A 21,253-nucleotide genomic window follows, 5' to 3' on the forward strand; every position below is an offset into this window, starting at 1 on the left:
AGCCCCTCCGACAGTGCAGTCCTTCCTCAGCACAGCCCCTCCGACAGTGCAGCACTCCCTCAGCACAGCCCCTCCGACAGTGCAGCCCTTCCTCAGCACAGCCCCTCCGACAGTGCAGTCCTTCCTCAGCACAGCCCCTCCGACAGTGCAGCACTCCCTCAGCACAGGCCCTCCAACAGTGCAGCCCTTCCTCAGCACAGCCCCTCCGACAGTGCAGCACTCCCTCAGCACAGCCCCTCCGACAGTGCAGCACTCCCTCAGCACAGCCCCTCCGACAGTGCAGCCCTTCCTCAGCACAGCCCCTCCGACAGTGCAGTCCTTCCTCAGCACAGCCCCTCCGACAGTGCAGCCCTTCCTCAGCACAGCCCCTCCGACAGTGCAGTCCTTCCTCAGCACAGCCCCTCCGACAGTGCAGTCCTTCCTCAGCACAGCCCCTCCGACAGTGCAGCACTCCCTCAGCACAGCCCCTCCGACAGTGCAGCGCTCCCTCAGCACAGCCCCTCCGACAGTGCAGCACTCCCTCAGCACAGCCCCTCCGACAGTGCAGCCCTTCCTCAGCACAGCCCCTCCGACAGTGCAGCACTCCCTCAGCACAGCCCCTCCGACAGTGCAGTCCTTCCTCAGCACAGCCCCTCCGACAGTGCAGTCCTTCCTCAGCACAGCCCCTCCGACAGTGCAGTCCTTCCTCAGCACAGCACCTCCGACAGTGCAGCACTCCCTCAGCACAGCCCCTCCGACAGTGCAGCGCTCCCTCAGCACAGCCCCTCCGACAGTGCAGCACTCCCTCAGCACAGCCCCTCCGACAGTGCAGCCCTTCCTCAGCACAGCCCCTCCGACAGTGCAGTCCTTCCTCAGCACAGCCCCTCCGACAGTGCAGCACTCCCTCAGCACAGCCCCTCCGACAGTGCAGCCCTTTCCTCAGCACAGCCCCTCCGACAGTGCAGTCCTTCCTCAGCACAGCCCCTCCGACAGTGCAGTCCTTCCTCAGCACAGCCCCTCCGACAGTGCAGCACTCCCTCAGCACAGCCCCTCCGACAGTGCAGCCCTTCCTCAGCACAGCCCCTCCGACAGTGCAGCACTCCCTCAGCAGAGCCCCTCCGACAGTGCAGCCCTTTCCTCAGCACAGCCCCTCCGACAGTGCAGCCCTTCCTCAGCACAGCCCCTCCGACAGTGCAGTCCTTCCTCAGCACAGCCCCTCCGACAGTGCAGCACTCCCTCAGCACAGCCCCTCCAACAGTGCAGCCCTTCCTCAGCACAGCCCCTCCGACAGTGCAGTCCTTCCTCAGCACAGCCCCTCCGACAGTGCAGCACTCCCTCAGCACAGCCCCTCCGACAGTGCAGCCCTTCCTCAGCACAGCCCCTCCGACAGTGCAGCACTCCCTCAGCACAGCCCCTCCGACAGTGCAGTCCTTCCTCAGCACAGCCCCGCCGACAGTGCAGCACTCCCTCAGCACAGCCCCTCCGACAGTGCAGCATTCCCTCAGCACAGCCCCTCCGACAGTGCAGCACTCCCTCAGCACAGCCTCTCCGACAGTGCAGCGCTTCCTCAGCACAGCCCCTCCGACAGTGCAGCATTCCCTCAGCACAGCCCCTCCGACAGTGCAGCACTCCCTCAGCACAGCCCCTCCAACAGTGCAGCCCTTCCTCAGCACAGCCCCTCCGACAGTGCAGCACTCCCTCAGCACAGCCCCTCCGACAGTGCAGTCCTTCATCAGCACAGCCCCTCCAACAGTGCAGCCCTTCCTCAGCACAGCCCCTCCGACAGTGCAACACTCGCTCAGCACAGCCCCTCCGACAGTGCAACACTGACTCAGCACTGCCCCTTCGACAGTGCAACACTCACTCAGCACTGCCCCTTCGACAGTGCAACACTCGCTCAGCACAGCCCCTTCGACAGTGCAACACTCACTCAGCACTGCCCCTTCGACAGTGCAACACTCGCTCAGCACTGCCCCTTCGACAGTGCAGCACTCACTCAGCACTGCCCCTTCGACAGTGCAGCACTCCCTCAGCACTGCCCCTTCGACAGTGCAACACTCACTCAGCACTGCCCCTTCGACAGTGCAACACTCACTCAGCACTGCCCCTCCTACAGTGCAGCACTCCCTCAGCACTGCCCCTCCAACAGTGCAGCACTCACTCAGCACTGGCCCTTCGAAAGTGCAGCACTCCCTCAGCACTGCCCCTCTGACAGTGCAGCACTCCCTCAGCACTGCCCCTCCAACAGTGCAGCACTCACTCAGCACTGGCCCTTCGACAGTGCAGCACTCCCTCAGCACTGCCCCTCCGACATGCAATACTCACTCAGCACTGGCCCATCAACAGTGCAACACTCGCTCAGCACTGCCCCTTCGACAGTGCAGCACTCCCTCAGCACTGGCTCTCCATCAGTGCAGCACTCCCTCAGCACTGCCCCTTTGACAGTGCAGCACTCACTCAGCACTGGCCCTTCGACAGTGCAGCACTCCCTCAGCACTGTCTCTCCGACAGTGCAGCACTCCCTCAGCACTGCCTCTCTGACAGTGCAGAACTCCCTCAGCAATGACCCTTCGACTGTGCAGCACTCGCTCAGCAATGCCTCTCTGACAGTGCAGCACTCCCTCAGCAATGCCTCTCTGACAGTGCAGCACTCGATCAGCCCTGCCTCTCTGACAGTGCAGCACTCCCTCAGCACTGCCCCTCCGACAGTGCAGCTCTGCCTCAGCACTGTCACTCCGACAGTACAGCACTCCCTCAGCTCTGCCTCTCCGACAGTGCAGCACTCACTCAGCAATGCCCCTTTGACAGTGCAGAACTCCCTCAGCACAGCCTCTCTGACAGTGCAGCACTCCCTCAGCACTGCCCCTCTGACAGTGCAGCACTCCCTCAGCACTGCCGCTCCGACAGTGCAGCACTCCCTCAGCACTGTCTCTCTGACAGTGCAGCACTCCCTCAGCACTGCACCTCTGACAGTGCAGCACTCCCTCAGCACTGTCTCTCCGACAGTGCAGCACTCACTCAGCACTGTCTCTCCGACAGTGCAGCACTCCCTCAGCACTGTCTCTCCGACAGTGCAGCACTCCCTCAGCACTGTCTCTCCGACAGTGCAGCACTCCCTCAGCACTGTCTCTCCGACAGTGCAGCACTGCCTCAGCACTGCCTCTCTGACAGTGCAGCACTCGCTCAGCACTGCCTCTCTGACAGTGCAGCACTCCCTCAGCACTGCCCCTCTGACAGTGCAGCACTCCCTCAGCACTGCCGCTCCGACAGTGCAGCACTCCCTCAGCACTGCCTCTCTGACAGTGCAGCACTCCCTCAGCACTGCCCCTCTGACAGTGCAGCACTCCCTCAGCACTGTCTCTCCGACAGTGCAGCACTCCCTCAGCACTGCCCCCTCACAGTGCAGCACTCCCTCAGCACTGTCTCTCCGACAGTGCAGCACTCCCTCAGCACTGCCTCTCTGACAGTGCAGCACTCGCTCAGCACTGCCTCTCCGACAGTGCAGCACTCCCTCAGCACTGCCGCTCCGACAGTGCAGCACTCCCTCAGCACTGCCTCTCCGACAGTGCAGCACTCCCTCAGCACTGTCTCTCTGACAGTGCAGCACTCGCTCAGCACTGCCCCTCTGACAGTGCAGCACTCGCTCAGCACTGCCTCTCTGACAGTGCAGCACTCCCTCAGCACTGCCCCCTCACAGTGCAGCACTCCCTCAGCACTGCCGCTCCGACAGTGCAGCAATCCCTCAGCACTGTCTCTCCGACAGTGCAGCACTCCCTCAGCACTGTCTCTCCGACAGTGCAGCACTCCCTCAGCACTGTCTCTCCGACAGTGCAGCACTCCCTCAGCACTGTCTCTCCGACAGTGCAGCACTCCCTCAGCACTGCCTCTCCGACAGTGCAGCACTCACTCACCACTGTCTCTCCGACAGTGCAGCCCTCCCTCAGCACTGCCTCTCCGACAGTGCAGCACTCGCTCAGCACTGCCTCTCTGACAGTGCTGCACTCCCTCAGCACTGCCCCTCTGACAGTGCAGCACTCGCTCAGCACTGCCTCTCTGACAGTGCAGCACTCGCTCAGCACTGCCTCTCTGACAGTGCAGCACTCCCTCAGCACTGCCGCTCCGACAGTGCAGCACTCCCTCAGCACTGTCTCTCCGACAGTGCAGCACTCCCTCAGCACTGCCTCTCCGACAGTGCAGCACTCACTCACCACTGTCTCTCCGACAGTGCAGCACTCCCTCAGCACTGCCTCTCTGACAGTGCAGCACTCGCTCAGCACTGCCTCTCTGACAGTGCTGCACTCCCTCAGCACTGCCCCTCTGACAGTGCAGCACTCGCTCAGCACTGCCTCTCTGACAGTGCAGCACTCGCTCAGCACTGCCTCTCTGACAGTGCAGCACTCCCTCAGCACTGCCGCTCCGACAGTGCAGCACTCCCTCAGCACTGTCTCTCTGACAGTGCAGCACTCCCTCAGCACTGCCCCTCTGAAGTGCAGCACTCCCTCAGCACTGTCTCTCCGACAGTGCAGCACTCCCTCAGCACTGTCTCTCCGACAGTGCAGCACTCCCTCAGCACTGTCTCTCCGACAGTGCAGCACTCCCTCAGCACTGTCTCTCCGACAGTGCAGCACTCACTCAGCACTGTCTCTCCGACAGTGCAGCACTCCCTCAGCACTGCCTCTCCGACAGTGCAGCACTCGCTCAGCACTGCCTCTCTGACAGTGCAGCACTCCCTCAGCACTGCCCCTCTGACAGTGCAGCACTCCCTCAGCACTGCCGCGCCGACAGTGCAGCACTCCCTCAGCACTGTCTCTCCGACAGTGCAGCACTCCCTCAGCACTGCCCCTCTGACAGTGCAGCACTCCCTCAGCGACAGTGCAGCACTCCCTCAGCACTGTCTCTCCGACAGTGCAGCACTCCCTCAGCACTGTCTCTCCGACAGTGCAGCACTCCCTCAGCACTGTCTCTCCGACAGTGCAGCACTCCCTCAGCACACACTCTCCGACAGTGCAGCACTGCCTCATCACTGCCTCTCTGACAGTGCAGCACTCGCTCAGCACTGCCTCTCTGACAGTGCAGCACTCCCTCAGCACTGCCCCTCAAACAGTGCAGCACTCCCTCAGCACTGCCGCTCCGACAGTGCAGCACTCCCTCAGCACTGTCTCTCTGACAGTGCAGCACTCCCTCAGCACTGCCCCCTCACAGTGCAGCACTCCCGCTCCGACAGTGCAGCACTCCCTCAGCACTGCCGCTCCGACAGTGCAGCACTCCCTCAGCACTGTCTCTCTGACAGTGCAGCACTCCCTCAGCACTGCCCCTCTGACAGTGCAGCACTCGCTCAGCACTGCCTCTCTGACAGTGCAGCACTCCCTCAGCACTGCCCCCTCACAGTGCAGCACTCCCTCAGCACTGCCGCTCCGACAGTGCAGCACTCCCTCAGCACTGTCTCTCCGACAGTGCAGCACTCCCTCAGCACTGTCTCTCCGACAGTGCAGCACTCCCTCAGCACTGTCTCTCCGACAGTGCAGCACTCCCTCAGCACTGTCTCTCCGACAGTGCAGCACTCCCTCAGCACTGCCTCTCCGACAGTGCAGCACTCCCTCAGCACTGTCTCTCCGACAGTGCAGCACTCCCTCAGCACTGCCTCTCTGACAGTGCAGCACTCCCTCAGAACTGCCGCTCCGACAGTGCAGCACTCCCTCAGCACTGTCTCTCCGACAGTGCAGCACTCCCTCAGCACTGCCCCTCTGACAGTGCAGCACTCCCTCAGCACTGTCTCTCCGACAGTGCAGCACTCCCTCAGCACTGTCTCTCCGACAGTGCAGCACTCCCTCAGCACTGTCTCTCCGACAGTGCAGCACTCCCTCAGCACTGTCTCTCCGACAGTGCAGCACTCCCTCAGCACTGTCTCTCCGACAGTGCAGCACTCCCTCAGCACTGTCTCTCCGACAGTGCAGCACTCCCTCAGCACTGTCTCTCCGACAGTGCAGCACTCCCTCAGCACTGTCTCTCCGACAGTGCAGCACTCCCTCAGCACTGCCTCTCTGACAGTGCAGCACTCGCTCAGCACTGCCTCTCTGACAGTGCAGCACTCCCTCAGCACTGCCCCTCTGACAGTACAGCACTCCCTCAGCACTGCCGCTCCGACAGTGCAGCACTCCCTCAGCACTGTCTCTCCGACAGTGCAGCACTCCCTCAGCACTGCCCCTCTGACAGTGCAGCACTCCCTCAGCGACAGTGCAGCACTCCCTTAGCACTGTCTCTCCGACAGTGCAGCACTCCCTCAGCACTGTCTCTCCGACAGTGCAGCACTCCCTCAGCACTGTCTCTCCGACAGTGCAGCACTCCCTCAGCACTCTCTCTCCGACAGTGCAGCACTGGCTCATCACTGCCTCTCTGACAGTGCAGCACTCGCTCAGCACTGCCTCTCTGACAGTGCAGCACTCCCTCAGCACTGTCTCTCTGACAGTGCAGCACTCCCTCAGCACTGCCCCTCTGACAGTGCAGCATTCCCTCAGCACTGTCTCTCCGACAGTGCAGCACTCCCTCAGCACTGTCTCTCCGACCGCGCAGCACTCCCTCAGCACTGTCTCTCCGACAGTGCAGCACTCCCTCAGCACTGCCTCTCTGACAGTGCAGCACTCGCTCAGCACTGCCTCTCATACAGTGCAGCACTCCCTCAGCACTGCCCCTCTGACAGTGCAGCACTCGCTCAGCACTGCCTCTCTGACAGTGCAGCACTCCCTCAGCACTGCCCCCTCACAGTGCAGCACTCCCTCAGCACTGCCGCTCCGACAGTGCAGCAATCCCTCAGCACTGTCTCTCCGACAGTGCAGCACTCCCTCAGCACTGTCTCTCCGACAGTGCAGCACTCCCTCAGCACTGTCTCTCCGACAGTGCAGCACTCCCTCAGCACTGTCTCTCCGACAGTGCAGCACTCCCTCAGCACTGCCTCTCCGACAGTGCAGCACTCACTCACCACTGTCTCTCCGACAGTGCAGCACTCCCTCAGCACTGCCTCTCCGACAGTGCAGCACTCCCTCAGCACTGTCTCTCCGACAGTGCAGCACTCCCTCAGCACTGCCTCTCTGACAGTGCAGCACTCGCTCAGCACTGCCTCTCTGACAGTGCAGCACTCCCTCAGCACTGCCCCTCTGACAGTGCAGCACTCGCTCAGCACTGCCTCTCTGACAGTGCAGCACTCGCTCAGCACTGCCTCTCTGACAGTGCAGCACTCCCTCAGCACTGCCGCTCCGACAGTGCAGCACTCCCTCAGCACTGTCTCTCTGACAGTGCAGCACTCCCTCAGCACTGCCCCTCTGACAGTGCAGCACTCCCTCAGCACTGTCTCTCCGACAGTGCAGCACTCCCTCAGCACTGTCTCTCCGACAGTGCAGCACTCCCTCAGCACTGTCTCTCCGACAGTGCAGCACTCCCTCAGCACTGTCTCTCCGACAGTGCAGCACTCCCTCAGCACAGTCTCTCCGACAGTGCAGCACTCCCTCAGCACTGCCTCTCCGACAGTGCAGCATTCGCTCAGCACTGCCTCTCTGACAGTGCAGCACTCCCTCAGCACTGCCCCTCTGACAGTGCAGCACTCCCTCAGCACTGCCGCGCCGACAGTGCAGCACTCCCTCAGCACTGTCTCTCCGACAGTGCAGCACTCCCTCAGCACTGCCCCTCTGACAGTGCAGCACTCCCTCAGCGACAGTGCAGCACTCCCTCAGCACTGTCTCTCCGACAGTGCAGCACTCCCTCAGCACTGTCTCTCCGACAGTGCAGCACTCCCTCAGCACTGTCTCTCTGACAGTGCAGCACTCGCTCAGCACTGCCTCTCTGACAGTGCAGCACTCCCTCAGCACTGCCCCTCTTACAGTGCAGCACTCCCTCAGCACTGCCGCTCCGACAGTGCAGCACTCCCTCAGCACTGTCTCTCTGACAGTGCAGCACTCCCTCAGCACTGCCCCCTCACAGTGCAGCACTCCCGCTCCGACAGTGCAGCACTCCCTCAGCACTGCCGCTCCGACAGTGCAGCACTCCCTCAGCACTGTCTCTCTGACAGTGCAGCACTCCCTCAGCACTGCCCCTCTGACAGTGCAGCACTCGCTCAGCACTGCCTCTCTGACAGTGCAGCACTCCCTCAGCACTGCCCCCTCACAGTGCAGCACTCCCTCAGCACTGCCGCTCCGACAGTGCAGCATTCCCTCAGCACTGTCTCTCCGACAGTGCAGCACTCCCTCAGCACTGTCTCTCCGACAGTGCAGCACTCCCTCAGCACTGTCTCTCCGACAGTGCAGCACTCCCTCAGCACTGTCTCTCCGACAGTGCAGCACTCCCTTAGCACTGTCTCTCCGACAGTGCAGCACTCCCTCAGCACTGTCTCTCCGACAGTGCAGCACTCCCTCAGCACTGCCTCTCCGACAGTGCAGCACTCCCTTAGCACTGTCTCTCCGACAGTGCAGCACTCCCTCAGCACTGCCTCTCTGACAGTGCAGCACTCCCTCAGCACTGCCGCTCTGACAGTGCAGCACTCCCTCAGCACTGTCTCTCTGACAGTGCAGCACTCCCTCAGCACTGCCCCTCTGACAGTGCAGCACTCCCTCAGCACTGTCTCTCCGACAGTGCAGCACTCCCTCAGCACTGTCTCTCCGACAGTGCAGCACTCCCTCAGCACTGTCTCTCCGACAGTGCAGCACTCCCTCAGCACTGTCTCTCCGACAGTGCAGCACTCCCTCAGCACTGTCTCTCCAACAGTGCAGCACTCCCTCAGCACTGTCTCTCCGACAGTGCAGCACTCCCTCAGCACTGCCTCTCTGACAGTGCAGCACTCGCTCAGCACTGCCTCTCTGACAGTGCAGCACTCCCTCAGCACTGCCCCTCTGACAGTACAGCACTCCCTCAGCACTGCCGCTCCGACAGTGCAGCACTCCCTCAGCACTGTCTCTCCGACAGTGCAGCACTCCCTCAGCACTGCCCCTCTGACAGTGCAGCACTCCCTCAGCGACAGTGCAGCACTCCCTCAGCACTGTCTCTCCGACAGTGCAGCACTCCCTCAGCACTGTCTCTCCGACAGTGCAGCACTCCCTCAGCACTGTCTCTCCGACAGTGCTGCACTCCCTCAGCACTCTCTCTCCGACAGTGCAGCACTGGCTCATCACTGCCTCTCTGACAGTGCAGCACTCGCTCAGCACTGCCTCTCTGACAGTGCAGCACTCCCTCAGCACTGTCTCTCTGACAGTGCAGCACTCCCTCAGCACTGCCCCTCTGACAGTGCAGCATTCCCTCAGCACTGTCTCTCCGACAGTGCAGCACTCCCTCAGCACTGTCTCTCCGACAGTGCAGCACTCCCTCAGCACTGTCTCTCCGACAGTGCAGCACTCCCTCAGCACTGCCTCTCTGACAGTGCAGCACTCGCTCAGCACTGCCTCTCTGACAGTGCAGCACTCCCTCAGCACTGCCCCTCTGACAGTGCAGCACTCCCTCAGCACTGCCGCTCCGACAGTGCAGCACTCCCTCAGCACTGTCTCTCTGACAGTGCAGCACTCCCTCAGCACTGCCCCTCTGACAGTGCAGCACTCCCTCAGCACTGTCTCTCCGACAGTGCAGCACTCCCTCAGCACTGTCTCTCCGACAGTGCAGCACTCCTTCAGCACTGTCTCTCCGACAGTGCAGCACTCCCTCAGCACTGTCTCTCCGACAGTGCAGCACTCCCTCAGCACTGTCTCTCCGACAGTGCAGCACTCCCTCAGCACTGCCTCTCTGACAGTGCAGCACTCGCTCAGCACTGCCTCTCTGACAGTGCAGCACTCCCTCAGCACTGCCCCTCTGACAGTGCAGCACTCCCTCAGCACTGCCGCTCCGACAGTGCAGCACTCCCTCAGCACTGTCTCTCCGACAGTGCAGCACTCCCTCAGCACTGCCCCTCTGACAGTGCAGCACTCCCTCAACGACAGTGCAGCACTCCCTCAGCACTGTCTCTCCGACAGTGCAGCACTCCCTCAGCACTGTCTCTCCGACAGTGCAGCACTCCCTCAGCACTGTCTCTCCGACAGTGCAGCACTCCCTCAGCACTCTCTCTCCGACAGTGCAGCACTGCCTCATCACTGCCTCTCTGACAGTGCAGCACTCGCTCAGCACTGCCTCTCTGACAGTGCAGCACTCCCTCAGCACTGCCCCTCTTACAGTGCAGCACTCCCTCAGCACTGCCGCTCCGACAGTGCAGCACTCCCTCAGCACTGTCTCTCTGACAGTGCAGCACTCCCTCAGCACTGCCCCTCTGACAGTGCAGCATTCCCTCAGCACTGTCTCTCCGACAGTGCAGCACTCCCTCAGCACTGTCTCTCCGACAGTGCAGCACTCCCTCAGCACTGTCTCTCCGACAGTGCAGCACTCCCTCAGCACTGCCTCTCTGACAGTGCAGCACTCGCTCAGCACTGCCTCTCTGACAGTGCAGCACTCCCTCAGCACTGCCCCTCTGACAGTGCAGCACTCCCTCAGCACTGCCGCTCCGACAGTGCAGCACTCCCTCAGCACTGTCTCTCTGACAGTGCAGCACTCCCTCAGCACTGCCCCTCTGACAGTGCAGCACTCCCTCAGCACTGTCTCTCCGACAGTGCAGCACTCCCTCAGCACTGTCTCTCCGACAGTGCAGCACTCCCTCAGCACTGTCTCTCCGACAGTGCAGCACTCCCTCAGCACTGTCTCTCCGACAATGCAGCACTCCCTCAGCACTGCCTCTCCGACAGTGCAGCACTCGCTCAGCACTGCCGCTCCGACAGTGCAGCACTCCCTCAGCACTGTCTCTCTGACAGTGCAGCACTCCTTCAGCACTGCCCCTCTGACAGTGCAGCACTCCCTCAGCACTGTCTCTCCGACAGTGCAGCACTCCCTCAGCACTGTCTCTCCGACAGTGCAGCACTCCCTCAGCAGTGTCTCTCCGACAGTGCAGCACTCCCTCAGCACTGTCTCTCCAACAGTGCAGCACTCCCTCAGCACTGCCTCTCCGACAGTGCAGCACTCGCTCAGCACTGCCTCTCTGACAGTGCAGCACTCCCTCAGCACTGCCCCTCTGACAGTGCAGCACTCCCTCAGCACTGCCGCTCGGACAGTGCAGCACTCCCTCAGCACTGTCTCTCCGACAGTGCAGCACTCCCTCAGCACTGCCCCTCTGACAGTGCAGCACTCTCTCAGCACTGCCGCTCCGACAGTGCAGCACTCCCTCAGCACTGTCTCTCCGACAGTGCAGCACTCCCTCAGCATTGCGCTGAGTGTGAATTGAGGTGCGAGCTGCCCTCTGACATATAGAGATATTTTCAAGCCAATAAAAGCTATGAAAGGAAACTGGTGATTTTCTGGTGCCTTTGCTGCAGGTTCTTGCTCAGACTGTGAATGATCTGAATCATCTTCAGAATCAGATAAAGGTCTTATTTTTTTATTGAAATTTGTCCTGAGCAACATTTATCCCCAACCGTATTATCTAAAGCTGATTACTTGCTCATTTATCTTGTTGCTCTTTGTGGGATCTTGCTGTGTGTAAATTGGCGACTTCATTTACTACATTGTAACAGTGACTTCACTACAAATTACATCACTCGCAGTAATGAAAACAGAAAGTGCTGGAAATACTCAGCAAGTCTGCAGCATCTGTGGAGAGAGAACCAGAGTTAATGTTTCAGGCCTGTGACCTTTCATCAGTGACCTTTCACTGGCTGTAAAGTGCTTTGCGATATTCTGAGGATGTGAATGATTCTACAGAAATGAGAGTTCCTTTTTCTTTCATTAATGACATTAGCAGTAAGTTTGACTTTGACAATATAAGATCACTGCCCGTTTTAACCCTCTCTCGATTTTCATTGACAATTGAAAATGAGGAAATGTGGATTCATCAACATTGGTCAAAGTGCAAATTACCCGCAATTGTCTCAAAGTGATTTTGACGCCACCTCTTCTTCCTTGCCTAGCTTGTAGCTGTAACCTGCACGCCCGGCGGTGCCGATTCAACATGGAACTATACAAACTGTCCGGCCGAAAGAGTGGAGGTGTTTGCCTAAATTGTCGGCACAACACGGCAGGTCGACATTGCCATTACTGTAAAGAGGGATTCTACAGAGACCTCAGCAAAGTCATTACTCACCGAAAGGCATGCAGAGGTATGTGGGATCTTCCCATCTAACAAAAGCACAATGTCCAGGTTGCAAGCATACAGACATATGAGTGGACACGGGTGGACACAGAGATGTAGGAGTGGGTGGACTGACGGTGCCTGACAGTGACAGATAGATAGACACACAGGCAGGGAAAGATACACAGGGGCAGGGACAGAGACCCACGAACAGGGAGAGACACACACGGACAGGGAGAGACACACACGGGCAGGGAGAGACACACAGGGGCAGGGAGAGACACACACGGGCAGGGAGAGACACACAGGGGCAGAGAGAGAGACCCGCGGGCAGAGAGAGAGACCCAGGGAAAGGGAGAGACACACACGGGCAGGGAGAGACAAACACGGGCAGGGAGAGACACACAGGGGCAGGGAGAGACACACAGGGGCAGGGAGAGACACACACGGGCAGGGAGAGAGACCCACGGGCAGAGAGAGACCCACGGGCAGAGAGAGACCCACGGGCAGAGAGAGAGACCCAGGGAAAGGGAGAGACACACACGGGCAGGGAGAGACAAACACGGGTAGAGAAAGACACACAGGGGCAGAGAGAGAGACCCACGGGCAGGGAGAGACAAACACGGGCAGGGAGAGACAAACACAGGCAGGGAGAGACACACACGGGCAGGGAGAGACACACACGGGCAGGGAGAGACACACATGGGCAGGGAGAGACACACAGGCAGGGAGAGACACACATGGGCAGGGAGAGAGATACAGGGGTGGGGAGAGACATACGGGCAGAGAGAGACACAGGGGCAAGGAGAGAGACACACGGGCAGGGAGAGACACACAGGGGCTGAGAGAGAGACACAGGCAGAGAGAAACACATTGGCAGGGAGACACACACGGGCAGGGAGAGACACAGGGGCAGAGAAAGACACACAGGCAGAAAGAGACACACACGGGCAGAGAGGGACACACGGGCAGGGAGACAGACACAGGCAGAGAGAGACACACGGGCAGAGAGGGACACACACGGGCAGGGAGACAGACACAGGGGCAGAGAAAGACACACAAGCAGAGAGAGACACACGGGCAGAAAGAGACATTCACGGGCAGGGAGACAGACACAGGCAGAGAGAAACACACAGGCAGAGAGAGACACACAGGGGCCGAGAGAGAGACACAGGCAGAGAGAGACACACAGGGGCCGAGAGAGAGAGACAGGCAGAGAGAGATACACAGGCAGAGAAAGACACACAAGTAGAGAGAGACACACACGGGCAGAGCGAGACACTCACGGGCAGGGAGAGAAACACAGGCAGAGAAAGACACACAAGCAGAGAGAGACACACGGGCAGGGAGAGACATACACGGGCAGAGAGAGACACAGGGGCAGGGAGAGACACACACGGGCAGGGAGAGAGACACAGGCAGAGAGAGACACACAGGCAGAGAGAGACACACACGGGCAGAGTGAGACACACAGGGGCAGGGAGAGACACACACGGGCAGGGAGAGAAACACACTGGCAGGGAGAGAGACACAGGGGCAGGGTTAGATCGACAGATGAACCTACAATATCATTGGTAGATTTTTAATGCTTGCCAGTGGATGGAAAACCTGAGAGGTACTGTGGAATTTTCAGTCTTGCTATGTACTATTAAGAAAGTACACGGACAGCACTATAACATTCCTATAATGTTCAAGCTTGGTCTCTGGGCAAAGCTCTCGAACAAGCAGATAAGAAGGTTAAAAGAGTTTACAGATTGTGTTGTCTCATTGATTAAAGCATTAAGATGCTGTAGCCTCTGCTGTGTGTGTCACTCACTGCTCAGTGCTTGCTGTAAACAATCTGGAAGTGACCAGATTACACCTTCATCTCGAGTGGCATTGTGAATTATGGAGCTACTCACAAGGCCACATAGGGAAAGGGGCAAAGTGATTTGAAGTTTAAGTCCTATCACAATAGGAACAGTAGAACCCTGACTGTGGTGCAATTAGCTCCTGCTTGTTCATCAATGCAGGTAATGTTAAACACAAAGATTAATTAAGAATATAAATAGTTGCTCCTCTACAATTGATCAACAATCACAATCATCAGAACTTAAAGGAGGCTGATGAAATGCTATCCTTTATTAAGAGAGGAATTGAAAATAAAAGTAAGGATGTTATGCTTCAGATATACAGGGCACTGGTGAGACCACATCTCGAATACTGTGTGCAGTTTTGGTCTCCTTATTTAAGGTAGGATGTAAATGCATTGAAGGTGGTTCAGAGGAAACTCACTAGATTGATACCTGGAATGACTGGGTTGTTTTATGAGGAAAAGTTGGACAGACTGGGCTTGTTTTCACTGGAGTTTAGAAGAGTGAGGGGAGACTTGTTTGAAGTTTATAAGATCCAGAACAGTCTTGACAAGGTGGATGTGGGGAGGATGTTTCCTCTTGTGGGTGAGTCCAGAACTAGGGGGCACTGTTTTTAAAATTAGGGGTCGCCCTTTTAGGACAGAGATAAGCAGAAATCTTTTCCCAGAGGGTTGTGCGACTATGGAACTCTCTGCCTCAGAAGGTGGTGGAGGCGGGGTCATTGAATAATTTTAAAGCGGAGGTAGATAGATTCTTGTTAGGCAAGGGAATCAAAGATTATCGGTGGTAGATGGGAGAGTGGCATTTGAAACATAAAATGATCAGCCATGATCTTATTGAATGGCGGTGCAGGCTCGAGGGGCCGAATGGCCTACTTCTGCTCCTAATTCTTATCTTCGTATGTTAAACCTATCACAATAGCTCAATCTGAGTAGATTTTTCTTAATAGCAATATCAGAATGAAGCTGAATTAGCAAGATTAGGTTTGCAGTTTATATTCCACATGACACTCATTCTTCCCCTGAACATTTCCATTAAGCAAACAAGCCTCTTCCTTTATATAAAATAAAAGCAAAAAATAATGAAGGATTCTGATGAAGGGTCACTGACCTGAAACGTTAACTCCGCTTCTCTCTCCACAGATGCTGCCAGACCTGCTGAGTGTTTCCAGTATTTCTTGTTTTTATTTTTCATTATATTATATCAGCCTCTTCCTTTAATGGCTTAGCCAGTGTAGTCTTGGGTGACAGGCAGAGGGACACCTGTGGCGAATCATTGTCTGTAGTCAGTGTTTCCTTTCTGTCTTTACATCTGATTTAACAAATCTTTCTCCTGTTAATCTCTCTGCAGTGTTATTCTACTTTCAGAGACAGCCTAGTAACTAATAGTTGTGATCTCCCTGGTAAACTTTACTGTTTAACTAAACACTGAACATTTCTTAATCTTGCAACTTTTAATTTCAATACTCTTTTCAGTTACTGCTTCAAAGATTTTTGAATGTCCTTTAGCCTTCTATCATTTCTCAAAACTCCTCAGCCACCTCTTGAAAACATTCTGAAAAGTTGCCGTATATCTGTTATTCTTTCTTTCTTTTGGGCCTCCTTATCTCGAGAGACAATGGATACGCGCCTGGAGGTGGTCAGTGGTTTGTGAAGCAGCGCCTGGAGTGGCTATAAAGGCCAATTCTGGAGTGACAGGCTCTTCCACAGGTGCTGCAGAGAAATTTGTTTGTTGGGGCTGTTGCACAGTTGGCTCTCCCCTTGCGCCTCTGTCTTTTTTCCTGCCAACTACTAAGTCTCTTCGACTCGCCACAATTTAGCCCTGTCTTTATGGCTGCCCGCCAGCTCTGGCGAATGCTGGCAACTGACTCCCACGACTTGTGATCAATGTCACAGGATTTCATGTCGCGTTTGCAGACGTCTTTATAACGGAGACATGGACGGCCGGTGGGTCTGATACCAGTGGCGAGCTCGCTGTACAATGTGTCTTTGGGGATCCTGCCATCTTCCATGCGGCTCACATGGCCAAGCCATCTCAAGCGCCGCTGACTCAGTAGTGTGTATAAGCTGGGGGTGTTGGCCGCCTCGAGGACTTCTGTGTTGGAGATATAGTCCTGCCACCTGATGCCAAGTATTCTCCGAAGGCAGCGAAGATGGAATGAATTGAGATGTCGCTCTTGGCTGGCATACGTTGTCCAGGCCTCGCTGCCATAGAGCAAGGTACTGAGGACACAGGCCTGATACACTCGGACTTTTGTGTTCCGTGTCAGTGCACCATTTTCCCACACTCTCTTGGCCAGTCTGGACATAGCAGTGGAAGCCTTTCCCATGCGCTTGTTGATTTCTGCATCTAGAGACAGGTTACTGGTGATAGTTGAGCCTAGGTAGGTGAACTCTTGAACCACTTCCAGAGCATGGTTGCCAATATTGATGGATGGAGCATTTCTGACATCCTGTCCCATGATGTTCGTTTTCTTGAGGCTGATGGTTAGGCCAAATTCATTGCAGGCAGCCGCAAACCTGTCGATGAGACTCTGCAGGCACTCTTCAGTGTGAGATGTTAAAGCAGCATCGTCAGCAAAGAGGAGTTCTCTGATGAGGACTTTCCGTACTTTGGACTTCGCTCTTAGACGGGCAAGGTTGAACAACCTGCCCCCTGATCTTGTGTGGAGGAAAATTCCTTCTTCAGAGGATTTGAACGCATGTGAAAGCAGCAGGGAGAAGAAAATCCCAAAAAGTGTGGGTGCGAGAACACAGCCCTGTTTCACACCACTCAGGATAGGAAAGGGGTCTGATGAGGAGCCACCATGTTGAATTGAGCCTTTCATATTGTCATGGAATGAGGTGATGATACTTAGTAGCTTTGGTGGACATCCAATCTTTTCTAGTAGTCTGAAGAGACCACGTCTGCTGACGAGGTCAAAGGCTTTGGTGAGATCAATGAAAGCAATGTAGAGGGGCATCTGTTGTTCACGGCATTTCTCCTGTATCTGACGAAGGGAGAACAGCATGTCAATGGTCGATCTCTCTGCACGAAAGCCACACTGTGCCTCAGGGTAGACGCGCTCGGCCAGCTTCTGGAGCCTGTTCAGAGCGACTCGAGCAAAGACTTTCCCCACTATGCTGAGCAGGGAGATTCCACGGTAGTTGTTGCAGTCACCGCGGTCACCTTTGTTTTTATAGAGGGTGATGATGTTGGCATCGCGCATGTCCTGGGGTACTGCTCCCTCGTCCCAGCACAGGCATAGCAGTTCATGTAGTGCTGAGAGTATAGCAGGCTTGGCACTCTTGATTATTTCAGGGGTAATGCTGTCCTTCCCAGGGGCTTTTATCTGTTATTCTATATAACACTGAATCCCACCCAAAACGTCTTGATTAGTGTTTGGCATAGAAATACAATTCTGTACTAATGTGCCTCCTGGCTTGCTGTAGTCATGTGACCTCTACAATGAGGCACTCTGACTGGGGGCAGCCACCACAGTCAGTTTCATTAAAGACAGAGTCCACACCAGACTAGTGCCCTGTAAGCTCGTAACATGGTGTCAGAGAGGAGCTGAGATCAAGTGGTGAAGAAGCACAGTGACGGAACAAAGGCCAAGAAACGGTCACAACTGCGAAAAGCTGCTAAAAGCCCCAGGAAACCACAGAAAAGAAACAAAGAAACAGATGAAAGCACAGGGTAAGACAATGGCTGCAAATTTTCCTCTGTCTGCACCGGTAGAAATGAAAGGTGATATGAAGTAAAGCTGGCAGTTTTTCCACTCGCAATGGCAAAATTACAAAATTGAGACAGATTTAATTAACAAACCAGTGCAGCTACGAGTAGCTACACTTTTATCATTGTTGGGGAGAGACTGTTACAAAGTGTATTCCGCCCTAAATCTCTCTGAAAAACAAAAGAAACAGACAGCAGAAATTTTGAAAGCCTTGAAGGCAAGCTTTGAACCCCAAGTGAACGTAACGTAGGAACGGTCTGTGTTCAATATTAGGGCCCAAGTTGAAAAAGAGTCCATTGCTCAATATGTGACTGTATTAACACAGCTCGCAGAATCCTGTGAATTTGCACAACTAAAAGGTGATCTAAATAAAGACAGGATTGTATTAGGCATATGAGATCCTGTAGTGAGAGCACGTCGACTGAGAAGACAAACTTACTCTCAGGAAAGCGATCGACACGTGCAGAAGCGCTGAGGTTGTAAATCAGCAGCAAGAGCAAATTCAGGGCAGAACAGATCAGGTCTTATATTATGCTGATAGACAGTCCCGGCCGAAAGGGCAGAAAGATCACGGACAAAGGGCAGGATGCAAATACTGCAGAGGACATCACACACAGGAGAAGAAGGTGTGTCCAGCGTAGAGAGAGCAGTGTTCTCACTGCAAGAAGCTGAATCATTCTGCACACAAGTGTTTGGTTCAGTCAGGTCAATCAGTAATAAATGGTTTGTGACTGTTGGAATGATGACTGCAGAAGGAGAATATCAAATCTACATAAAGTGTCAGATAGACACCGGTGCCTCATGCAACATCATGACCTTCACAGACCTGTGCAAAGTGGCTCAACATAGCAATCCAAAAATGAAGCCCTCAAAAGGAAGTTTGAGGCTTTTTGATGGCACCGTACTAATGCCAAAAGGGCAGGTTACTCTGAGAGCCCAATGCAATGACAAGAACGAAGATCTAGAGTTCTAGATTATAAACGGCAAGCAAAGCCACTCATCTCAGCTAAAGCAAGTCTAAAGCTCGGACTGGTAACCCTCCACATGCAAAAAGAGATTTGCAACGTGTTGCAGCACACTAAACCATCGATAACAGAACAGATCCTAGAGGAGTACAACAATGTATTAACAGGTTTAGGATATCTTCCTGGAGAATATCATCTCGAAGTAGATGAGAGGGTAAGACCAATTCAGCATCTGCCGAGGAAAGTTCTAGCTGCCCTCAAGGCCAGCCTGAAAAACAAGATAGAAGAGCTGGAAAAGAAGGGAATAATCAAGAAAGTGACAACCCCGACAGAATAGATTAGCAGCATGGTAGCAGTGAAACAACCTGGAAAGCTGAGAATATGCATTGACCCAAAGGATCTAAGTAAAGCTCTGAAGAGATCTCACGACCCCATGCCAACCATCGAAGGAATTTTGCCACAAACTTGCAAAGGCAAAAATCTTCACTACCCCAGATGTGAAGGATGGTTACTGGCAAGTGAAGCTGGATGAAAGCAGCAGCTTTCTAACTACATTCTGGACACCATTCGGGAGATACAGATGGTTGTGCATGCTGTTTGGCAAGTTATAGTGGATGATCTGCTACTTTATGGATGCAGAGACTCAATGGAAGAAGCCATTGCTGACCACAATCAAAATCTAGTGCGACTGCTGGACAGAGCTCACCAGATGAACCTGAAGCTGAACAAAAAAAAATTGCAGTTAAAGATGCCCAAAGTCAAGTACATCGGTCATGTACTGACAGCAAAATGTCTTCGCCCAGATCCCGAAAAGGTGAGAGCAGTAGCAGCAATGCGGCAGCCAACAGATGTAAAAGCAGTGAAATGATTTGTTAGATTCGTCAACTATTGAGCAAAATTCTTGCCCAATTTGTCATTGGAGTGTGAACCATTACACCAACCCACTGCCAAGGACGTGCAATGGTATTGGGGCACAGAACAAGAAGCAGCATTCACTAAAATCAAGCAACTAGTGACAGCAATGCCAGAGCTGAAATACTATGACGTAAATGATGAAGTCACCCTGCAGTGTGACGCCGGTGAGACAGGACTTGGAGCAACCCAAGTGCAGCAAGAACAACCGGTTGCATTTGCATCCAGGGCATTAACACAAATGGAACGATGCTACGCTCAGATCGAGAAAGAGTGCCTGGCCATTGTCTTTGCTTGTGGACATTTTCATCAATACCTACTTGGACCACAAGCCACCTCAAAGCATTTTCCTCAAGCCGCTACTATCTGCTCCAAAGCATCTGCAAAGAATGTTACTCCGGTTACAGAGATATCATCTGGACGTGACATATAAGCAAGGGAAACAGATGTACATCACTGACATGCTGTCGAGAGCAGCACTCCCTATGAAGAAAGTAGAGGATGCTACAACACAGTGTGAAATCTTCCAGATCCAACATGAAGCTGCAGCTTGACATGCTCTGGAAGTCATCAACCCAGCAGAGACATTGAATCTGACTGACAAGCTCCTTCCTCAAATCAAGCAAACTACCCAACAAGATCCAACTCTACAAGTATTGCAAGAAATAGTGATGAAAGGATGGCCTGAAGGCATCAAGGACACTCCTGTGGTCACAAGAGCATATAGGGCATACAAAGATGAATTGACAGCCCAAGATGGCATCTTGTACAAAGGAAATCGAGTCATTATCCCTAAAGAGTTGAGAGGAGAGATGCTAAAGCGCATCCATGCAAACCACCAAGGAATTGAATCGAGTCTGAGGAATGCGAGAGAAGTGCTCTACTGGCCAAACATGAGCAATGAAATCAAGGACAACATCAGCCATTGCAGTCCGTGTAACAAGTACCAAGCTAAGCAAGCTAAAGAGCCACTGATGACACATGACATCCCAGACAGACCATGAATGAGGCTGGGAATAGACCTTTTCACTCTTGCAGGAACTAGAGTCATAGAGTTATACAGCACAGAAACAGGCCCATCGGCCCATCGTGTCTGTGCTGGCCATCAATCAGGAACTAATTATCTTGTCACCATAGACTACTATTCTGACTACTGGGCAGTAGACCTGCTGACCTCAAAGACTACCGGTGAAATTGTAGAATGCCAGAAAGCACACTTTGGTCGTTACGGCATTCCAGACATTGTGATAACCGACAATGGCCCTCAGTTCACGAGTGAAGAATTCAGCCGCTTCATAAAGGACTTGGAGATTCAACACCATACATCATCTCCACACTATCCCCAGTCAAATGGAAAGGCTGAGGCAGCAGTGATAATTACCAAAGGAATCAAAAAAAGCAAGCAAATCCAGCACTGAAGTATACAAGGCAATCCTCGAGTGGAGAAACACATCTACTGAAGGCATGGAAAGTAGTCCGGTACAAACACTAATGTCACGCTACACCCCAAACTACTCTTCCAATAGCAAAAACACTCCTGAAGCCAGAAGTAGTAACAGGTGTGAGTGACAAAATCAAGGTGGGATGGCAGAAAGACAAATTTCATTTTGACAAAACTGCCAAACCATTGCCAGAACTGAGCATTGGAGAGCTAGTCAGGGTACAAACGTTCAACTAAAATAAAAGCAAAATACTGCAGATGCTGGAAATC

The 21,253-nt window shown here is 54.7% G+C and overlaps 1 protein-coding gene across 2 annotated transcripts in view; it reads left to right on the forward strand.

Moving 5' to 3' along the window:
- The window catches only part of LOC137383589 (netrin-3-like), an 856,663-nt gene that overhangs the window by 248,143 nt on the left and 587,267 nt on the right, over positions 1-21,253 (forward strand). For both annotated transcript variants that reach the window (XM_068056746.1, XM_068056745.1), the window contains exon 3: positions 11,937-12,125. In XM_068056746.1, coding sequence (XP_067912847.1) covers positions 11,937-12,125 — 189 coding nt within the window. The remainder of the gene's footprint in view (positions 1-11,936; positions 12,126-21,253) is intronic.

The sequence above is a fragment of the Heterodontus francisci genome, chromosome 24 (genome assembly GCF_036365525.1).
Source record: "Heterodontus francisci isolate sHetFra1 chromosome 24, sHetFra1.hap1, whole genome shotgun sequence".
NCBI classification, from domain to species: Eukaryota; Metazoa; Chordata; class Chondrichthyes; order Heterodontiformes; family Heterodontidae; genus Heterodontus; species Heterodontus francisci.